Below are 23,596 nucleotides of genomic sequence, written 5' to 3'. Positions count from 1 at the left end.
ACACTTTAAAGAACTTATACAACCACAAACACAGCAGATTTAAGAACTGGCCATTTTTAACAATAGAAATATAAACAGAACCTTGCTACCTTGCTAAAAATTATTATTTGCTCTGATCCTTAGTTTGTCATTAAGACATGTAATTTAATTATTATCATTTTCAGAGGAAGAGTTTATCAGGACTATCCAGCTCTAATCATCTAAATCAAGTCTTAGCCTTCACAGACTCTGCTATTTGGAGAAGAAAAGTCTCTGTGTGCTTTTTCTGATAAACATCTTCCCCTTGTTCTCTGAATGAAAGACTATCTCATAGAAATTAGCCAGTGTGACCATCCTCCAAGTACAGGACACTGTTGTGAGACATTTGGAACCTCTGGCCCTGGAGCTTCCTGTCTGCTGAGAAGCAAATGCTGCTGGAAGTGTGCAAGTTGTGTAGAATGGGCAAAATGGAATAATGGCATGGGGTGCAGTGGTGGAAGTATAGGCCCAGAGTCTGGCTCCCCCACTTGGAACTCTCAGCCTCTTCCACTGACCTTCTGATCTTGGCTGGTTATCAAGGCAACTAATATATCATTTTTTCTTGCTTACTATGGAGATAACATGTTTTGGGGAAGCACTTCTTAAACTCCTGATGCTTGAAGATCTTGTTCAGTAGATGATCTCACTCAGGAGGTCTGGGGTAGAGACTATAATTCTGCATTTCTAACAAGCTCCCAGGAGAGGCTGATGCTGCTGGTCTGGGAACTGCAGTTGGAGTAGCAAAGGTTTGGGGGTTCCTATATACCCCCCCAAGCTTTATATAAAGTTCCTAGCACATAGCAAGTTCTCAGTAAATGATTATTATTATGCATAATATTTAGACAGCAAGAGTTACAATGACATAGAATATTGGAATAAATGCAGCTGATTTTTCTTAATTGAGAAAGGCTGCTTCAAACCTGGGGCAAATTCTAATTATTCAGAGTAAATAATGCTCCTGATGCACTTGAGGAATCTTGAGGACTTGTCTCAGCAGCAGTAACTGCACTTCACTATTCCCTTAGAATGGGCACTTTGAGTCTTATGGTTGCATTTATTATCTTCAGGTAATAAATTTCATCCAGTAAAAATAATGGCAGTAAGTCCATCCTGATCACCTCTCATTATCATTGTAACTGGAGAAGAGATCCAAGCATTATAGTTGAGGAAAGAGATCTTGCCTCCAAACACATCCAAGTACCAGCTCCTTCTCAAGAGTAAGGGTGAAAACCCAAAGAAAACTGGTGACTGCCCCACCGTTTGATTCGGAGTCATGAGCCAAATGAGAGGTCCCACATCTTAGATGCATGATACTGGTTTGTTGTTGCTGTTATTTGGGTTTGTTTTAGAAGATGACAGGAATAGAGCCAAGACATATATTCCCAACCCTTAAGTTTGACCAAAGTTGTGTGGCATAAATACCATAGTGACTGGGAACAGGAGACATAGGCTTCCAGCTATGGAATGAGTAAGTCATGGGGATGAAAGGTACAGCATAGGAACTATATTCAATGATATTATAATAGTGTCAAGTGGTGTCAATTGGTATGAAACTAATGTAATATTATGTGTCACCTATAAATAAATAAATATAAATAAATAAAGTCTATGGGTACAGTTCTATTATTTAATATCAATAAAAGCTATAATTTACTATGAAAAAGTGATCATGGGACTACTTTGTGACAATGCAGCTGCAAAATATAAAAAGCAAGACATGGGCTGAAATTTAAGAAGAAATTGATAAAGCTACAGTACTGCCAGGGACTTGAATACATGGAAATCAATAGATCAACTGACTAAAGATTTCAGAGTGTTTGAATAACAGATCTTCCTTTTTAGCTTGATTTGGTATAGATAGGTAGCAAGAGAAAATCAACGATAGAATAGACTTTCTTTTTAAACACAAATCAACCTTTCCCAGAAATTGCCCAGGCACTGGGGTACAAAGGAAATCTTACCTAGTTTCAAAAACCAAATCACATGGGCCACCTTCACTGATCATGATGAAAATAAAATTAGCAATGACAATAAAAAAACTTCTATTATTTAAATTTTTTTCTATTATTTAAATTTTAAAACAATACTTTTAAATAACTCAAGAGTTACTTGAAATAAAAATTGAAACAGAAGAAATGAGAATAGAGGAAATTAAAACTGAAATTTAATGCTATTTAGAAATAAATAACAAAAGGCTATAATGTATGCCCAAATTTTTAGGGTAGAGCCACAGTAACACATAGAAAATAATTTCTAGCAATAAGCATGTTGTACCAAAAACAAGAAAAATGTGAAATAAATGAATCTTTTGTCAATTCAAAAAGATATAAAGAGAACACAGTCATATCCCAGGAGGAAAAGAGAAATAAAATAAGCAAAAAACAGGGGGGGGAAGAAGAACTAGAGATTAAAAGCATAGGTAGAGATGATAGATGATATCAAAAGCTGGAGTATCCTGAGATATATCTGTCAAACCACTCTATGTTATTTTCTAATATATAAATGAAACTAAAAATAAAATAGTTTTCAGTTTTTGATTAAAAGACAAAAATAGCCATACAATGTGCTTGAGAAAAATATGCTTTCAAAAAAAAAAAAAGAAAGAAAATATGCTTTAAAAAATGACATAGGTTCTTGATCTGAAATTTCTCTGTGGTTAATAGAGAGTTACCTCTAAACGTATTTTCTAATCTGCAAATTGAGGATGATAGTAGTATGCACACCATATGGCATTGAAGGTTCATGTAAGTTATTATATGAGAAGCACTTAAAACAGGGCCTAGCAAAGAGTAAGCCCTCGGTGAGTGTTCATGTGATTTTATTAATAATTAAGGAGAGTTGTCCACTCGGTTTATAAAGTGTCTTTGTTCTTCTTTGGGCTTGGTTGATTACAGTAAGTCTTTGATAAAATTTTGTTGAATTTTAAAGTGTATCCCCACCAGAAAGCAGGCAGTTTCTGCAGGAGAGAGAGATTATCTTGAAGAGGTTTCGTTCAAATGATGAGCAGTGTGAGAGGATACCAAGTTGTAGGTTTCAGCTCTGTGATAATTCAGCCGATAGATGTTGATATATGTGGGCTTGTTTATTTGTTTTATTAATTAAAAGGTAAAACCCAGACTCTACATCAAGAGAACAGTCTTAGCCTAATGCATGAAGATAAGTAAGCCCCTTAATAAGGAAGGGTTGTCTCTGTATTTCACTTGCCCCATGTCTAATATGAGACTCAAATAGACTTGCGTGCAGCATTAGAAAATGGAAAGCTTTGCGATTTATATTTGACATCAAGGAATAGCGGCAGCCTGCCAGCTTTGTACCACATACTGTGACGGCAACAGCTTCTCAGATGTTTTTGTCCCTAATGCAGTCCAGTGCTGCTGCTGGGGCTGGGAACATAGGCCTGCAGTTGGTCATGGAAATTAGGAATCTCTGAAGGCTGTGCAGGCATCCCAGGACCTTGTGATGAATTACATGGATTAAATCTGATTGTAGAGAAATTGCCAATCAAAAGGAAATATATATTATATGTTAAATTTAAAAATGGTCCAGAGGCTCCTGGGTGGTGGAGTTGGTTAAGCATCCAACTCTTGGTTTTGGCTCAGGTCGTGATCTTGGGCTCATGAGATCGAGCCCCAAGTTAGGCTCTGTCTGCACGTGGTGCAGACTGCTGATCACTCTCCCTGCCCCTCTCCCTCTACCCGTGGGTGAATGCTCTCTCCTTCTCTTTCTCTTTCAAATAAATAAATGAATCTTTAAAAAATAAAGAAATAAATAAAAAATGGTCCAGAAAACACAAACCACTTTGCAGGAAGGTCCATGAGAAGGAACTTCTTCAAATAAATATAGACAGAAGAGAACACCCCACTTTGTGTCTCTCTAAGGGAAATGGATACAAAAGACCAATAAGGAATGCTTTAAGGGATCCCTGGGTGGCGCAGCGGTTTGGCGCCTGCCTTCAGCCCAGGGCACAATCCTGGAGACCCGGGATCAAATCCCATGTCGGGCTCCCTGCATGGAGCCTGCTTCTCCCTCTGCCTGTGTCTCTGCCTCTCTCTCTCTCTCTGTGTGACTATCATAAATAAATAAAAATAAAAAAAAAGGAATGCTTTAAGGATTTTTGTTCAAGTTGATTTAACCCAGGGATCAGCAAATGTTTTCTGTATAGGACCAGAAAGTAAATATTTTCAGTGCTGAGGGCCTCGTGGTCTCTTGAAACCACCCAACTCTGCCTTTGTAGCCTGAAAGAGCCATTGACAACAGGGAAGCAATGGGCATGGGTAAAGCTTTATTTATAGACCCTCAAACTTGAATTTCATACTTTTTGCATGTAAAAAGTATGCATCTTTGAGTCTTTTTAACCATTTAAAATATAAAATCATTCTTTGCATACAGCCAATATAAAAATAGGCTGTGAGCTGGATTTGGGCATAATGCCCTGAAGCCCCTGGCTGAGCCTATAGTTTCTACAGTCTGCTGAACCTTCCTGCTCCCCACCCACCTGGTGGCACTTACTAACACTCCAGGGGACAAGGTTCTATATATCAGAGCTACAAAGAAGTGCTGTTTGTGGGCAATAGCAGCAGCATGGCCTGGGGCTTATTGGAAATGCAGAATCTGGGACCCTATCTCAGAATCTCTGAGAGTGGGACCTAGTTATCCGTTTTAACCAGGTTTCCAGTAATTCTGATGCCTGTTGAAGTTTTAGAAGCACTGCCCTAGACAACACCTGGAAAACTGCTGACTTCGGAACATTAACTTGGGGGTGGGGGTAGGGGGCGAGTGTCAAAACAGTGCTTTCATTCACTCAACAAATCAGTTAACATGAATTGAACACCTACTGGGGGCCAGACCTTTTACTAAACACTGGTGATTTGAGACAATTACTAGGATACTGTTAGACCCTTAATAAAATGGGAGACTATCTTACAGCAGAGCCCTAGGGAATAGTTTTGAGTGGCTCTGCTCCTAGTTTCTTCACTTAACTGAACAGGTTTTGCTGGCTGGGACCACACTACTAGCTTGAGCAACACATGGGATAGAGGTTCAATTTGCTAATATGAGTGAATGTTCTATGCCACCTAGATAATAAATGCCGTTTCACTATTACTGTTCTTTCAGCTGATCAAATTGTTGTGCATCAACATCAGTATGCCTCTTCAGGTGCTATTCCTCAGAAGCCTAATATGCTTGGGTTTGAGGTTTGTGGGGAGAATTATCAAACACTAGCATCAAATATCCCAACAGAGAGGACGCCTGGGTGACTCAGGGTTGAGCGTCTGCCTTTGGCTCATGGCGTGATCCTGGATTCCCAGGATCAAATCCCACATTGGGCACCCTGCATGGAGCCTGATTCTCCCTCTGCCTATGTATCTGCCTCTCTTTCTGTGTCTCTCATGAATAAATAAATAAAATGTAAAAAATAAATATCCGAACAGAGGATCTGGAGGTATGTTCCAGACCTACTCTCCCTGTATTCTCTTTAGGAGAGTGGGCATTGCTCTTTCAGCTAGGAAATGCCGTGCATTTGATATCTGTTACGGGTGCATCAGCCCTTCTCCCCAGTCAGACATCCCCCACATCTGAGAGCAGGAATAAGGTCTGGGAGCTCCTGGGGAGACCATGGAAGTGATGAAAACAAAGATATCCACTACATGGCTTCTCTGCTCTCACACCAACTGCAGATCAGCCAGATCCTTGTAGACTGCTGTCAGCTTGAAGCCATGGGGGCTCAACAGCTGTTTTTCAGATGCTGAGAATAGCAACTTTGGGAGGAAATTGCCAAGGAAACCCATGAGCCCTGAGAGTGTGTGTGTGTGTGTGTGTGTGTGAGAGAGAGAGAGAGAGAGAGAGAAACAGAGACAGAGAGACAAAGAGAGGGTGAGAGAGAGCACTATCAGCAAATAAACCTGGAAGAGGGAACTAGCAATCATAATCCAGGTTGGAAAGTGCAGGATCTGCCTTCTAATAAACTAACCTGTTGGGAGGAAAGAAAGGTCAGTTGCTTGCTTAGAGTGAAGGCAGATGTTCCCCCAAGGAACTCAGCAGCAAAATACAAAGATAGAGAACAGGGTGAGAAGGTGCACTTATTTATCTCCACGTGGCAATCTTGCAAAAGGTGCTGCTTCAAGACTGCAGGCTCTGGCACTCTGCTGGTTTCCCTGGTTTCAGTCTTCTGCGGGTGCCCAGCACCACGGCAACGTGTCTCCTGCCCAGCTGTTAGTAAAGGAAAGCTAATTAACAAATACTGCATTTGTTCCACTCTTAGCAATGGGTACAGGCTTATCCTGAATGAGCAAAGCTTTCTGAATATGAAGCTCCCACATTCTTACAAACAAGGTTGGCAGAACTTTCTATAATATAATTACACCTTCAGAAGGCCTATGAGACTGGAATTATGTACCCTGTTGAAAAAAAACTGAGGCTCAGAGACAGTGATAAACTTGCCCAAAGTCATCCAGCAACTGAGTACCAATCGTCTGTGAAACCCTTGTTCACACCACAGCTGTGGCTCATAAACTACTCTACATTTCCATTGATACACCATTTTATTTTAGGGGGTAGATCCCAGTCATTCAGAAAAACACTGGAATTTTATTTCTGCTTATTTTAAGGTTCAGAAGTGGCTCAGTGTAAATTCCTTCCAGTTTCTGTTTGCTAGTTCCCTAATTTCCAAAGTGGAGATCTGTGTTTAAGTAAAACACAAAGCATTTAAAGCTGTATATCATATCATGAGTACATATTCTGGTGGCCAGAATTGGTGTTAAAAATTAGCAGGCTCAGGGCAACCTGGTTGGCGCAGTTGGTTAAGCATCTGACTCTTGATTTCTGCTCATGCCATGATCTCAGGATTGTGGGATTGAGCCCTGTGCCAGGCTCCATGCTCAGTGGGTAATCTGCTTAAGATTCTCTCTCTCCCCTTCCCTCTCCCTTGATTCATGCTCTCTATCAAATAAAAAAGTCATTTAAAAAAAAATCAGGAGGCTTATGGTATGATGCTCTGTCGACATTTTAAATGGCTGCCCATAGAACTAACCTAACATAAGCTTACTACCTCTTTTTTTTTTTTTTTTTTTTTAATGCTGGTAAGTAGAATGTAGTCCTGAAGCTTTTTTCCTTCTTTTTTTTTTTTTTTACCATGATTCCACATTTGTCACTTTGCTGAAGAAACACTGGGTATAAAAGAACTGTGAAATCTATTATCTCCAAAGAAGATTCACTTTAGGACTCCTCCTATTGAGGAACACTGAATAGTCTGAGTTCTTTCACAAGAGTAATACATGTGGGAGAGTCTAATAATAGTTGCTAAATTAAAATCCCAGGAAGAGTTCAACCTTAGCTGTTGAGAAAACAGTATAGCAGTGGGCCTGGGAGATGAGGTCATTGAGGGCCTGCCACTGCAAACCTGATTATTTTTGAAGAGTTTTCATTTCATTTTTGAAAAACAAAATGCTTCTAATACAAATTATAACAAAAATAATTTTTAGAATAATAATTAAACATGGTATTGCTCCAAGGCCCTACATCTAACTTCTTTTCCCATCTTCAATTTTCAATAGAAGACAAACACAGATGTGTTTTTTGGTTGGGAAATCATGCTCCTATGCAATATTTTTATCCCATTTTGAGTTTCTTCAGGCCTTCCTCTGTTAGTATAATACCCACTGCTATCACAAAACCAAATCCTCACAGTTTCAATAGTGTAGTATAGTTGAAGTGCACTGTCATTTCATATGAAGTTTTGGGTCTTTATGGTTCATTATCAACTTGCCTCTATGTAGGAATTCCAAGGGCCCAAGTTCTTGCTGTCTCATGGCCTCGTCATCCACTAGGGTCCTGTTGTTTTTGGGAGAAAGGGAAAGAGAGGACATGGAAGGAATGCCTGCTTCTGAACTGCCTGAGCCTGGCAAGGATGCACATCATTCCCACTGCAATACATGAGCCATCTCTAGCCACATGCACCACCTCCTTGCAATGGGAACTAGAAATGTAATTCCCATCTGAGCAGCCATGTCCCCAAGACCATGCTCTACCATGGAAGAGGTAGGAAATATTCCAATGCACACTTGGCCATCTCAACCACAAAGCAAGAGCCCATGCCTTCTACAGTTGTGCTACTCGCAGAGAAGGTTTTATCATATCATATAGTTATCATCTCAAACCCTTCCTCAGACTCTTATCCTATCACCTCTGATGGCCTTTCCTGGGGACATGACTTCCTCAGGAAGGCCTGCTGTGACCCATGGGCAGCCATGGTATGTCCTCAAATATAATTAGTTTCACACGGAATAATTTAATTTCCTTATTTTACTCCCATCTTCCTAATTAGCTTGTTGCTCTATGACAGCAATGAATTTACCTGTCTCATTCATTACTATATCCTTAGTGCCTAACACTGTCCTGGCATGTTACAAGTACTCAATAAATATTTGAGAAAGAAGGAATGACAGGAGAAAGAAAGAAAAGAAAAAGGAAGAGAGGGAGGGGGCTTATTGGCTCTGGAGGGAGCTCAGTCTGACTACCTATAATTTGTATCATACGAGATTTCAAGAGAGTAACCAAGAAATGGGCTGGTCATATTTCACATACAAAGGATCCATCTCTTTTTAGAAAAATAGCTGTGCATATTCACGTAAGCCTTCTTGGCAACCTCTGATAACAACTGAAGGAAACTAAAGATTTTCTGCCTTTAGCTCCTTGCTAGAGAGTAAAAATTTACCTCTATCCTTGAAGATTCTTTTAGGTGATCTAAAAATTAAACTGACATGAGACAGATTAACAGGAGAAAATCAAATTTAATTATACATGTCTGGGGAATCCACATAGATTTGGGTTCCAAAGATTGGCAAAATGAGGTATGTATGTCATCCAGAACTAAAGAGAAGGTAAGAGTCTGGAACTTCAAAGGAAAGGAAAAAAATTCACTGGAAGGTAAAAAAGAGTAAATGTTTACCAAACATTTGAGGGTTTGAGATGTTTGGTAAACATTTACTCCTTTGTATGGCTGGGCCATACAGAAACATGGTACATAGGGAGCAATTTTAATAATCAGACTTCGCTAAATCCTTCTCAGTCTACCACCCCTAATCCTCGTAGTTAGTTGTGGTGATTGCTCCTTTCCTGGAGGAAGTTAGGGGGAATTCTCGTAGGCAGTTAGGGGGAAGGTCAAATATTATTCCTGAGTCTTCTGAGCCTTGATTATTTTCAGCTCGAAATAATCTGCATGCCAAAGTGGCATATCTGGGGGTGGCCTGTCCTTTGCCCCTACATTCTAAATGCTTCTAAATGCAGTGGAATACTACTCAACATCAGAAAGGAACAAACTATTAACATACGCAACAACATAATAAATCTCAAAATAATTATGCTAAGTGAAAAAAATGAGACAAAAACAGTACATACTCTATCATCCATTTATATAAAATTCTGGGAAATGCAAACTAATATATAATATTATATATATTATAGAATTTATATATATAAATATATAATTTATATATATATAAACTAATATATATTATATATATATTATAGTAACAGAGAACAGATAAGCAGTTGTTTCATCACAGGGGCCAGGTGATATGGGATGAGTGGGTGTGTAGGATTACAAAGAGCATGAAAAGACTTTAGGGGATGTTGGATATGTTTTCCTAATTGTGGTCATGGTTTTCCTTGGTGTGTACAAATGTCAAAACTTTTCAAACTATGCATTTCAAATATATGGGATTTATTGTATGTCCATCATACCTCAATAAAGCTCTTAAGAATAAAATAAAAATAGAAAATAAATGTGAGGTTAAAAATATACTAACCCAGAACCATATCCCTCCGTATCATCATTCCAAATTCTTGGATGGTTCGTGTCTTAAAAATGCTTCATAGCTGTACATTGTAAAGCTGGCAAGTATGCATTCATAATGCACCTTTGGGAGAAACAGCAAAATTCTATTGAACCCTGTCTGAATATGGCTTCCATCTTTCAGAAGATGACTGAGTCATGGAGACAGCGTGGGCTATTTAGATCTCCTGTTGCACATACGACATGTCCTTATATAAACTCTTACATGTTCAAATCTGCTTTTTCCAGGTTCTGTGTCCAAAGCCATCACTGATCCCCCAGCCCAAGCACCCAGCCACCCCCAACCACTACCATGGCCGAAGACGCAGACATGCGCAATGAGCTGGAGGAGATGCAGCGAAGGGCTGACCAATTGGCTGATGAGGTGAGGGATGGCACATAAAGAGCAAAAGATGGGGAGCTGAGTACTTGGTGTTATTCAGGTTCAGGCGGAAAAGGTTTTTTAACATCTCAATTTAAAAAACAGAGGAGTATGACTGATTTTCTATACACCTGACACCTCTACAGACAGGAATGGGTTGATAAACCTATATACAATTAATATCTTAGCCTAAACTCCCAATTTCTAAAAATCTAGAGAAGTCAAGACCCTCTAAAAAAAGCAATGGCTTTGGGTGTCTGGAGGTGGCCTAATTCTGAGAGCTGATTGTTATGTTTTCTAGAATTTTACAGGCTGGTATTAAAATTGAATTATATAAATTGACAAAAATAGATGATATTAATTAAAAATCAAAGGCAATAAATACTCAAAATTCATCACTTAATTATTTTCCTATATTTTACTACTACCTATGCTCTCAAAGTTCTTGGTTTTATAGCTATAATATAGGAATACCCTATAACAGTGTGTTGCTGTACACCTTCCCAAGTTCACCTTTAGTGACACCACACTGCTTAAAAATCAGACAGGTTAGGAGTATTTATATCACAGGAATCTGCAAACACTACAAATCAGGATTTGACTTACTGTTTTGTCGACTGTCTAGACTTAAGAAAGTGGAGAAAATATTAATAACAGAATAAACTTAAAAATGTGCATGTCTCTAGCCATTACTCTTTAATTAACACAAAAAATGGAGAAAATCTTCTAGTATTTGAAAATTTTTATTCTCTTCAGCAGTCACTTGCATCATTGACAAACTAGCAAAGGTCTAATGTATCTTCATTGTTGCACTGTCCTCTTACTTGTTAATGGAAAAATCAACCAACATCCATGTCAGAACTACACTTGTTCTTTGCATGCTTAGCAATGGACACAAGAGTTCAGTAAAACTTAACAAACCTTACTGTGAGAATCAATTAGCTACATGAAATATATAATAAAGGGCACTATATATTTTATTATTTGTAAATACTATGCTCTCCTTCCCCTATATCGGGAAAATAACCAATTTAAATACACATATACACATATTCATATCTTTTTACATATTAATATTCATATATTTTAGCATTTACCAGCATACCACTGCTTACAGCCATTCTATTTCAACAAGCAGCCTCCTGACAGCTCTTCCAGGAAAGTTCACGTTCTTCCCGTTCTTGCAGAATCTTGTCCAAAATAAGTTTGTCACTTAAAAGCAAAGCTTTGAGAAATCACAGTGGTTGCCGGAGTCTACTAGTTTCAAAGGAATTGAGAAAAAAGTGACAACGATGTGCCTGAGGGACCAGTGCTGACTTCAGACTTTCCATCTCACTTTGTCTTATCTAAGGATGGAGATAATTATTATAGCTGTCTCCTATAGGCTAGTTATTTCAAACATGCTTGATTTTTTTTTCACCCTAAGGCGACAGCTTAATTTGTATTGATAAGAACTTCCAATTGTGTTTCTAGGAGCTTTATAAGAAACTTGATGTTAGATTCATCTCAATTCATGAAAAATTATGTTTGTGTTTAAAACTCAATATTCCTGGTCCAAGGAGGCCAAATTAATCCTCTGAGTATTTGAGATAATTTTTCATGCATCCTGCACATGCAAAATTATCTTTTCCAGATTACTTTGTCTTTGATATCAAGATCAGCTTCATATGGTTTTGATTTTAGAAGATCAGCTTTAATGTAATTGCTTTAGGGAATCTTATTATGTAGAAAGACTGATAGGAAAGAGATTGAAAATGTGTTTCAGTCATAAACTTAAAAGAATATGTGATAGTAACCCTTTGTGAAAAAATAAAAAGGTAACCCTTTGTGTTTCTCAATTGAAGAGAGTAGTTCTGATTTCCAAAGACCTCTGGATCCTGCACTCATAACTTTTTTTTTTTTTTTTTAAATCTCAGTCACTGGAAAGCACCCGTCGTATGCTGCAACTGGTTGAAGAGGTAAGAAGTGGCCATATTTCAAGATAAACTAATCCCTTTTGTGGGCATATTCTTTCCCTAGACCCTACTGCCTTTTCCTAGGTCATGATCCCATTGATTACAGAATTAATGTCGCCTACCAGGAATCCACATTAATGAGGGAGATGTCACTTAGCCATCAAATGATCCCCTCTCCCTCCCAGTCCTGGCCACCTTTATAGATGAGGAAGTAGAGAAGGATGGTACTTCTAAGTAAATGCTCATAAGAAATTGCAGAAGATTGAATCACTTTAAGCAAATATAAAGGAATTATCTACATAAAAACTTCACTTGTAATGATTTTGATGCCTCTTAAGTCACATCTAATCTTGATACTCTGTTTTGACTCAGCCACATTTATGACTTTTAAAAATATGTATCCCAATAGATACAACATTTGCAGAAATTGTAATATTGAGAGTCAGGCACTAAAATTCACGAAGTAATAGGAAAATTCTTTGATAAAAGGAATTTCAAGTCCATAATGCAAATATAGAAGCTCTTTTAGATTCCCGACTCTGGATTAAACATCCATTTGTGAGGCATGGTTAATGAATCCCAAACTATTTTTAAATGGGTAAAATAGGGCAGATAGCAATAATGGAATCAAAAGGGCATTTACAATAAACCTTGCTCATTCCAATTTGGGAGAGCAGCAGTCAACCAAGAAGAATAAGTGGTTTAATTGAACTTGCCCATTGGGAGAGATGAAGTGGAAAAAGAATGGGATGGGCTATATTTATCTTAACTGAATAAAACAAGCCTAATGGTTTTTTATTCAGTGAAATGCTGTTTTAGCTATGCTTTGAAACTGCTTATCAATTCATGTGTGGTTATCATTTTTAGAGATCTTGCATGTTCTTGAGCAGAATGATTAAATGAGCCTACTTGCCTCGCACTACTGTAAATTGCTTATGCAATGACATGAAAGGAAAGAAAGATCAATGTTATAAGACTAAAATGAAGTTCAGCTGCCTTTCACACTACAGAAGCCAACATCTTCCTTTATTTCTGCAGCTTCAGCTTCTTACCCAGAAATGAAATATTGGCTAAATGTCAATTGTTGCGAATTGCCACAGAAGGAGTAGGGAGAAGGGGGCAGCATGAGCTCCCCAGGACACCAGGGAGCCTGGTGAAAAACGAGCATTTGAGCCTGCAGTGTAACACAAATTGGCCCCCACAGGAAGGCTCTCCAACAAAGGAGCCCTTGGAAGTACAGGGAGCAGCTTTCCCTCTCTAAATGAGGAGAAATTTTGTCCTTGCTCTATCCTGGGAATGCCACTTGTGCAGAAATACTTGAGGACCAAGAAGGAGGCAGGTATTCTAAATCTAAGAGTGCTGGCAAGGTTTTCAGAGTTGACTTGTCCCTTAACCCATCATGAGAACAAGCAAAAAGAGTAAATCTTCATAAATTCCCACATGAGATATCACATTGACCTGAAGGGAACCCACATGTCAGCTGACATAATTAGTTATGTTATACATCTTTATGATCTTCAACCATAGCCTCTGGACTCATTTTTCATTTTCATTTACATGTATGCCCACGTCAAGTAAATTTCTAAAATACCAGAACTATCACCAATTTGTCTACCTGTGCAGTGTTGAAACACTGGGAAGTGGTGGAGCAAATGCATCAAACACATCACTCTGAACTGGCCCCTCATCCATTGGAGTCTTTGAGCCAATGAATACTTTTTTTTTTTTTTTTGCCTCTTCTTAAATTGCAGGCAGTGTCAACCAGTCTTGAGTAAGGAGTGTCTGCTCTACTTATGGGGGGGGGGGGGGGGGGAGTCTCAAAAGCTCTATTGATTGAAGTAGGATACTTGAATCATACATTTTTGTTTCTCCTAAAGGATTTCTTGATCATGCATGAGGTTGCATCTTAGAACAAGGGGTGAAACAGATGGAAGCTAGTTCCTACCTCTAATAAATGAGAGAAGGCTATTAGACTTTCTATCCTTAGGAAATTATGAGCAAAGTATTATTGCAATAGATTGATTGCTCTTACTTCCTCCTGGGTTATTTTATATTGATGGTCAAATACCCCTTATGTCTAGAACATTGGCTATTCAAAGGATAGTCTGCTTTTCGATCGAAAAAGAAATTGTCTTTAAAGAGAATCAGCATTAAATATTCATCAAGGACAGAAATCATTTGGCAAATATGAGCACTGAAATAGTGGGATCCTGCCCATGATCCCAAAGTACATCAGTGCTATATAATTTGAATTGAGCTGAATTCTTATTGAAATTTAGTCTCAAAGACAGGAAAGGTTGCAAAACTTGTGCAGCCTCCCTACGGCAGACAACCCCACTTTCAGTTCAATAAGATTTTGTGCCATCCCTCACAGACTAGGGTGTAACAGAGTGGCAGGTATAGAAACTTGCTTTTTTAATAGAAGCCATTAATGGCATTTCAAGGACGATGTAAAGTGACACAGAAGTCAGTTGGGAAAATTCAGAAAAGTGGATACCCTACACAGGTAAAAAGATTAGAAATCATATAACATTTGGTTCCCAGAGTTGCAAACTTGCTCTTTTGATGACTACACTTGCACAAACATGTATGGAATACCTAACTTTGGGGGTGGGAGGTAAGATATAAATTGGTATCATGTAGGAAAGCAGGTATGAAAATGGTTCTCCAAACTCAAGACCTTCCCTGCCTCGGAACATATAATTAATTCTGGTAGTAGAATCACGAATACCTCTTTAAGAAAGTAATATTTGGTTCCAGGCAAAAAAAAGGTAACTCTGTTGACACTACCTGCCAGAAATGAAGTCTACACGTGAATGCCTTGGGGCTGTGAAAAGTAACCCAGGAAAGCCCCCAGCGCTTGAGGGCAGGCCAGTTCACAGGCACCACAGAGAGCTTTCATGGAATGGTAGTTACTGAGGCTCTTCAACATTGCATGGCTATTTTAAGCATCTTTTCTTCTCATCCCAATTTATCTTCCAAGTCACCTTGGTAATGAGAATAAGTGTTCTAAAGCCATGTCTTTATTATGCCAGACTTTCTACTAAAGCTAGAAAATTGAGGCAGGGCAGTTCTTTTCATATAGGTAGATGTGGAGGCTTTTGGAATTCTAGTGGTTAAGAAAGTGCCTGGAGAGTCCTTGTTTTAGCTCAGATGTGTTGGATTTTGGGGAAAGCATCTCAGAATGATCAAAGAAAGACTGAAAAATGTTCTAGAAATAGTCTTAGTTCATCTGCAAGAAAAGAAAAATAAAAATAGAGATATAAAAAGAAGAAAGAAAGAAATGAAAAAAAAAATTCCTCATTATCTCCAACTCTTTAGTTTTTAGGTAGACAATTTTCCCAGCAATCTCAAACAGAAACCAAGAATCAAGCTAAGACAACAGTGGAACCACCTCCTCTCATTCCTAGCTATCAAAACATAATACTTGTTAAGAATAAGAGAAAGTAATATTCTGCTTTCCTCAAAATATTGTCCTCATCCCTGTCCTTCTCCTCCCTTGCATTTCTAGTTTCCCCAAAGAAAAATCCAGTTATTTTGATTTAAAAAACTATCAGCAAAACAGTGGGATCAAATGTAGGTTCTAATGTTTATTGAGAACCTACTATGTGCTGGGTACTATAACCAGAGCCATCATCATCAAAGGTCTATAATCTAACTTATATATAATCTAACTTAACCCTCGTAGGTACACACTTTCACTACTATTCTGATCGCCATCTTAGTGAGGAGGAACTTGAAGTACCCAGTGAATAAGTAACTTGCTTGAGTCACCTAGCTATAAATGGCAGAGACGAAATTAAAACCCAGCTCAAAAAAATTAATTAATTATTTTTTTAAAAACTGCTGTTTTTTTTTTAATCCCAGAGTGTGAATTCTTAGACACAGCAATTCCCTTCCATCAGCAACTCCTACCATATTTACTTTTTCCTTTGAGAATTTCATAAAAAGGGAAAGGATCTAAGAAAACAAACACAGCAGTCCAGTCTAAACTGTTTGAGATTCTATACAAATTAAATCCCTTATCTTAATTGCTTTTTGGAACCCATAGCCTCCCACAGAGTTGAATATTTAGAACCTTTACATTCTGTAGCTCATTTTATCCATATAAGTACCCTGGGAAGTTAGGGAGCTGTTTCTGTCCTTCTCTGACAGCTAGGAAAGCTGAGACACAGAGCAAGTGACTCTAGGGCAAGAGAACTGCAAAGATAAGTCTAGAATTTGGAATTGCTGACTCCCAGACCCCAGCTCTGTCCACCTAACCTAAACTGTGTCTTACACTGTGAAGCAGTTGAGAAGCTGTACACGTATCTTGCACTTAACTTAGTGCCTGGAACAGAGTAGAGGCTCAATAAATATTCAGTCAATGAATGAATGAATGAACAAACAGCTGAGTGAATGAACCAACCCAGCAACCACCCAATCTTTGGGAATTCAATCTTGCTGGGAATTCAAACTAGTTAAGGAAAGATTTTCGTTTTATAGGGTGATTGTTAAGAAGTATAAAATGGCATTGCTAATGATCCCAGCAATGACGATTTTTAAGGTTGATGTCTCAACCTTAACCAAATATCTGTGTTCCTAATGATCCCAGCAATGACGATTTTTAAGGTTGATGTCTCAACCTTAACCAAATATCTGTGTTCCTTTTCCCCTACCCACCAATTCCCACTCCCCTCCACCAAATAATTTAGGTGGCATTTAGTTTGTTTCAATCATCTGGAGTGAGATGAGGAGTGCCTTTTGCAGACTTCTACACAAAAGAACTGCAGTAAAACTTGTAGATGAATTATTTTCTCACACTATTATTGTGCAAATTTTCAATCTCAGAATATAGAGCCTTTATTTCTCGTCTGTCCATCAGCTTTCTAAACTTCACAGAACTTTTCCCCATAGAGAGAAAGTAGAAGGTTAATTTCTGTTTGGGGCTGTATTTCTCAATCTTCGTGAAGTAATCATCTCTTTTGATAAACCTAAAAATCTCACCCCCAAGGTTTCTTACTTTCCTGTGGGGCCTCTCCTTCCAATTCACTGAGGGAAACTTCCTGATGATTTAGTCTAGAAAATTTTGAAAGATTTGCTTTCTATGGTTGGTGTTAGAGAAACTATAAGGCATTTTTGTTTTGCAAAAAATAAAACCCCAGTATATTATTAAATTGTGTATTCCAATTCTGTGCCCTACCCCCATGGAGACTGAGCTACATCCCCCTTATCTACCCTAAGATTCACCGATAGAACAGGTCCACAGGTAACCTCTTCCTCTGAGCCCCTCCCCAGCCCTTAATACTCTTGCCCTATTTCCTCCCTCTTTCTCCTTTGGTCCTTCTTCATTTTCCATTTCTAGGGCTAATTGTCCCCTTACTGATTTCTCTTTCTCTCTTTTCTCTCTAACTCTTTTTCAACTTTGCTACCATTATTGGAATGTAGAGTAAAGATGCTGGTATCAGGACTTTGGTTATGTTGGATGAACAAGGAGGTAAGTTGAGATTTCTTCAGTAAGAACAATTTCTCATCTGAATAAAGTGCATTTAAAAAAATTATTTGTCCATACAAAGGTGATCCTTTCAACATATTTATGTATGTATATGAGTATGAGGATTCTAGAGTTTTCACCGTCTTGCTTTTTTCCCTTTCTCCATTGAAAAGATTGGTAAATGTATGGTAACGTTGAGGCCTTCATGACTGATTAAATGTCACTACTGTTCCTCTCATGTATATTGGAGTAACAGAATTTTGAAGGGAAAAGTCTTTTTTTTTTTTCTTTAATGGTAGTGTTTTGGACAATTTGAGAAATCTTTGATCCTTCTTATCCCCAATTTTTCCCGTAAACTTAGTTTTCTTGTAATAATCCCTAGATAGGATGATAGAATAGTATTATATCACATCCATTTCTTCTGACCATCCTAATTCAGGATCTGACAGTTTTGATTTCCAAGTCATCATGAAGATTCCTTAAGTAACTAGGTCCTGTTAGGTCTTTAAAAGGATATAAGCTGAGGGAGACCATTGGAAAATGAGAAACTGAACCACTTAAAATATTTAAATTATTTTTTAATTACTACGGAAATGCTAGAAGCAATGAAAATCAGAGAATCCATGAAAATCATCTCTGTACTCTAAAGTGGAATCTAGAAGAGTAATATTCTTTTTGTCTCAATACATCTAGTCATATGACGATGCTTATTTAATTCTAGCCACAAGTTAGCTACCTGATTCTATTCTGAATTCTTATAACAAGAAAATTGTTGAGAATTTTTTCTTTATATTCTTGAAAACATTAAAGAATTCTTAGGAATCATGATAATTTTTTTAATGTCAAAGATGAAAATGTAAGATTGTATTCACAACATGGGACAGCTCCAACTTCAAAAATAAATAAACCTCAGATGGGGGGGGCGGTGGGAATTGCCATACACATAACAGACATAAGGCATTTTCCTAATATAGAGAGAAACTTTGCATATGATCAAAGAAAAGAGCAACAACCTACAAGCAAATTGATGTAAGATATAAATCACCCGCTTATAAATAGACACAAAATCATGCTTCAACCAATAACGAGATGCCTCTCTTTAGCAGACTGGTACAAATTTTTTAAATTGATAATCACCAGTGCGTGAATATATTGGGAAAACAGTCATCTTCAATGTACAGATAGGCACTATAGACAGTTATAAATGTTTGAAGAGTAATTTGATAATATTTTCAAATTATGACGTACACCCATCTTTGACCAAGACATTCTGCTCCTAGAATTATATGCTGCAGATATGCATTGATGTAATATGTACATATATAGCTCTAGAATCAAAAAGAGAGAAATAACATGCTTACTTGAGTTGCAAATTTCATTGCACTTTGATGAAGAAAATCTGAAGATAAAATTTGCCAAAATCTCCACACAGAAATATATTATTCATAAGCACAAATGATTCCCAGCAACCTCTCCCATAGGTATAGCAACTTCCTTTCTGAGAAAGGAAGCAGAATAGCAGATTTCCCCCACAAGATAGCTCATGTTCTCAGCTAAAACATTTCATTTGTGGCCACGCCATAGAAAATGCTGAATTCCTCGGTTAAACATATTTCCTAGGATATCCTTGGTTTTACCAGATGGGTGGGGATCACAATGATACTGAGAAAAACACACAACTGGAAAACCCCCAAAAGTGAGTAGTTATTGCCTAGTCTTAAGGGGCACACGTTCCATTTATACTATAAGGTGATTAGGATCTTGTAAAATGATGAGCTTAAAGTCATTTAAGATAGTCATAAATGACTATCTTCATTGTCATGGTAAATGCATTTTCATTCTGCATATGCTGTGTTTAGTTGTTTAGATCAGTAACTGCTTTAAAATTTCTCTCCAGTTATGCTCTCCTAATTTTGTCTATGCTTCAACACCAAAAATGTTGATTGCTTCTATCCTGCAGCTGCACAGGAGTTTCAAGAAACAGACATCCTTCTAAAGAACTATTCCAGGTTGTCCAGCTAAATGGTTGCGCTCGGAAATTCTTTATGGGATTCTTGTTTTATACCCAGGTATCAGGAGACACCGAGAAGCATTGAGCATGACAGATGGCCCTGGAAATATACTGAGTTGGGACTTTTATTCCTCTAGAAAACTTGTCTCGAAGTGAAATCCCCATGAAACCACCTTATCACAAATATGGGATGATATAAACTCTCACCTCCATATCTTTTGATCCTTTTGTTGGTCTTTGCTGAGTTATGTGTTTGTTTCAATGCTGAAGATGAAGCCCTTGGGAAAATCCCATGGGATCAACGCCAAACTAAACAGTGAAATCTTTGACCTCTGCCTGACAGAGTAAGGGCAGAGTAAGGCCTCTTCCAGAGTGCCTGCTGACTTTCTTAAAAGGTTCATGGCACTACAAAGTAGCATTTGAGAAAACATTTCTTTTGCTAACATTTACACACCAGTATCTGTTATGAATAACTAAAGCTGCACTGTCCAATATGGTAGCCACTAGCCACATATGGCTACTTAAATTTATTTAATGAATTTCCATTTGTTCATCAAGGATAATGAAAATCATATAGGCAGCATCTGGTAACTGAATATACTTATAAAGGCTTCCACACTGGGTCAATAGCATTGACATCTTGCTCTTCTTCTACTGTTTGTTTCTTTTTTAATCAGATTGAGTATTCTAAGGGCCTCATGTTGCCTTACTTTAGAAAGATTAGTAGAAAAGATGTCTAAACTTAGATCCCTGAGTATCCTGCCATTGGTGGAACTATCATAAATAACCAGTCATCCCAATATGGCAAAAGAAGGTACAATCTCTTGCCCAAACGTATAGTATAATCTACTGGAATACCTCTACTAACTCAAAATGCTATTGTTCTCCCAGTCTCCAAGAATAGACAGAAAACAGAAAACAAGCTTAGGGAGGTAAGAAGCAGTCAACTATGGACAGTACATTGGATCAGCCAGTAAGATGCTGCTGGCCACTCTAGGTTGGAATGAAGATATTGATTATTTTCAAGCATTCCTGAGAGATGTCATCACAGAAATCCATTGAAATGCCATGAAGTCTCAATATGCCTAACACAGTACACTCTAAAAATGAATAGTTAGAATTAACTATGACAAATGGTCCCACAATATTTTCTAAATTAAGGGATTTGATTTATAATTGTGTAAAATGATAAATTCAACCAATATTAGTAGCTATAAAATCATTTTCTGAATCAACTTTTCTGAAAGAGCTTCAGCATCCCTCTCTTAACTATGGCCTTCACCTAACAGTCTGGCAACCCATGATTGAACAGCTTGAAGAAATACCAATTGGGACGAGCACATTTGTTTTTATATTTTAATTTGAATTCTCTGGTTCAGAAATACAACTCTTGGGGACCAATTCATGTTTTTATTTTATTATATTTTATTTTTATTACCTCCTAATCCCTGGCCACAGTCAGTGGGGCTTCTGAAATGTTGTCAGAGAAACTCCTCAGGAAGGACAAATGCCTGACTGTGTATCCCCATGCCATAATCTGCGTGTATTCCAGCTATCATTAGTGGAGTAGTCTCATGTTTTCCCTGAGTCCAGATGCTCCTTCAATCCCATCTCAACCCAGCACTTCAGGAAGCTATTAGCAAGTATTCCTTTGGGATTTCTGTCTGTATTTAATATGGTTCTTCCCTTGACAATGTTGAGCTCCTCTCTCTCTACCAATCCCCCTATTCAATAGATAATTTTATCTATAGACTAATTTATTACAGTCTTAAAAGGGAACTAGAAAGAAGCCTTCGTAAAAGCACAGAATCTTCTAGAATGTAAAGACTTACTTTTTTTTTTTTTTAGTCCTTTTAAAGATTTTCTTAAAGACATTACTAGACCTATCCTTATGCAATAGAAGTTCACCAGCACAACACTGTTATTTTCTACAGCTATCCAATGCTGCAGAAACATTTAAATTTTGCCTTCATCCATCATTTGAAAAGCATGGCACAGGTAGCAGATTCCAAATAAGCTGGATTCTATTCTTTAGCCCCATTAATGAGAACACAATAGACTCTTGTTTTCTAGATAGACCGTTTCCCCAGTTTGGGTCAGTAAGGAACTTTTCTTCATTTTTTGGAATAATTTCCACTGGACAATTTAATGTGAAATTCTTTTTAAGCAATTATTTATGCCCTTAGACTCGAAATGTATTTATCAGTTTTATTCTAATCAAGCTTTTATTCCTAAAGGGAAGGGACAGGTGTGCATAGAAATGTAGATTAAAAGAGGGATGGAAGTATAATTAGGGTTTGTAACTAGACAGCCAAGACATTGCACTGCTGCTTTCCTTTAACGGTCTTAAAAACTGTTTTTAAAACCCCTTCACTGAACTTGTAATTTACTCAGTGTGGTGCCATAACTTTTGAAAAATTAATCAAGTTAGTGAATGTAACCCTGGCAACCTAGAAGCATGAGCTGGTTTTATGGCTATCGATCTATGTCTCAGATGCACTCAGGTCCGCTTTGCTGGCAGTAATGACTCCGTACTGTTCTATGTTCCAGCCCATCACCCCTCCTCCAGAGACCCATGTGTTTGTTTTCCCTGCTGTCTGCCTGAGTTAGGGATCTAACATGCCCCCCATTGTAGAGACTGGGAAATCAGGAGGCAGAGAAGTGAAATGCCTTCCAGAACTTTGATAGCAAGTAAGTCATAGGATGAAGAGAGGAATTTAAATGTCCCAGTGCTTGGTACATTACTCTGCTGATGTTGCTTCTTTTTTTAACAGTGTCTGTATGAATTAAGTATTCAAAACCAAGAACTGCCCCTGGGCTAGGGAGCAGCCCACTGCTAGGGAAAAAAAGATCTGGTACCCATTGCTAATTATCACTTTAATTGTTATTTTCCCCAAAGAAGATTGATTCTATTTGCTACCCTTACCTGGTCCAGGATGCTTACAGCCAAAAAATAGAGATATTTAAAGTTGAGACAGATACCTTTTCTAGTAGCACTAAATCTGAATTCCTAAAACATTAACACCCTGTTTTTCTTTCTCTCGGGTTTCATTGGTGCCTGAGTAAGTGACTATGCTGTGCTGTTTTCCTGGATCCTCAGAATCAAACAGGCCTACGTACCTCCATCCCATCATGTCCGAATTACAGACTCTTTTGAACATCTTTCTTGTTCATTTCCTTCCACCTGTGCTCGTGTAAGGTGGCAGCAGTCTACAGCAATGCATCCTCTGGGATCGTGCATTGTAATATCTTTCTCTTTCAAATTCCGTTCCACATAGTCATTTCTCATGTTCTGTTGGAAACCCAAAAAAAATTCATTCCACACTGTCATCCCTTTGTCCTAACCAGAACAACTCGATCGTGTCGAAGAAGGCATGAACCATATCAACCAAGACATGAAGGAGGCCGAGAAAAATTTAAAAGATTTAGGGAAATGCTGTGGCCTTTTCATATGTCCTTGTAACAAGTAGGTACTGGGTACCAGCTCTAATCTGTGGCGTCCAGTTTTCTTTTTTTTCTTCTTTCTTTTAATTTTTTTCTTTTTTAATGTCAAAGTGAATGTCTGAAGTTTTGTCTTTTTTTTCTTTGTCCTTTTCCATCTGCTTCATTCTGTGGGGATAAAATACTTGTGTTTAATCAGAACAACTGGAACGCATTGAGGAAGGGATGGACCAAATCAATAAGGACATGAAAGAAGCAGAAAAGAATTTGACGGACCTAGGAAAATTCTGCGGGCTTTGTGTGTGTCCCTGTAACAAGTAGGTGCTGCCTGCCTGCCTGAAGCTTTGGTTTCCCAAGGCCCATCTCCAAGCCTTGACAAGCTCATTCCTGCCAAGCACAAAGTCAGGATGAGCATGTGGCATGCAGAACAGATCAATACCGTCTCCAATGCATTCATCTCATAGCATAGATGATATTAGTGGGA

At 38.1% G+C, this 23,596-nt stretch overlaps 1 protein-coding gene and 1 long non-coding RNA gene across 4 annotated transcripts in view; one reads left to right on the top strand and one right to left on the bottom strand.

Annotated features, from left to right (window-relative positions):
* Nucleotides 1-23,494, bottom strand: part of LOC112673598 (uncharacterized) — a 29,188-nt gene extending 5,694 nt beyond the window's left edge. The window contains exons 1-2 of the long non-coding RNA XR_003144922.2: nucleotides 22,792-23,494; nucleotides 5,990-6,228 (exon numbers count right to left, since the gene is read on the bottom strand). This is a non-coding gene — a long non-coding RNA (uncharacterized LOC112673598). The remainder of the gene's footprint in view (nucleotides 1-5,989; nucleotides 6,229-22,791) is intronic.
* SNAP25 (synaptosome associated protein 25) overlaps nucleotides 1-23,596 on the top strand; it is a 78,805-nt gene that overhangs the window by 42,832 nt on the left and 12,377 nt on the right. For 2 of the 3 annotated variants that reach the window (XM_025469311.3, XM_035705385.2), the window contains exons 2-5: nucleotides 10,100-10,235; nucleotides 12,149-12,190; nucleotides 17,615-17,663; nucleotides 23,312-23,429. In XM_025469311.3, coding sequence (XP_025325096.1) covers nucleotides 10,164-10,235; nucleotides 12,149-12,190; nucleotides 17,615-17,663; nucleotides 23,312-23,429 — 281 coding nt within the window. In that variant the 5' untranslated portion in view covers nucleotides 10,100-10,163. Of the gene's footprint in view, nucleotides 1-10,099; nucleotides 10,236-12,148; nucleotides 12,191-17,614; nucleotides 17,664-23,019; nucleotides 23,138-23,311; nucleotides 23,430-23,596 lie in introns of all 3 variants that reach the window. The other variant, XM_025469312.3, reaches the window with a different exon arrangement.

The sequence above is a fragment of the Canis lupus genome, chromosome 24 (genome assembly GCF_003254725.2).
Source record: "Canis lupus dingo isolate Sandy chromosome 24, ASM325472v2, whole genome shotgun sequence".
NCBI classification, from domain to species: Eukaryota; Metazoa; Chordata; class Mammalia; order Carnivora; family Canidae; genus Canis; species Canis lupus.
Note: the sequence above shows the minus strand (reverse complement) of the source record. Positions and strands in the feature narration are given on the sequence as shown.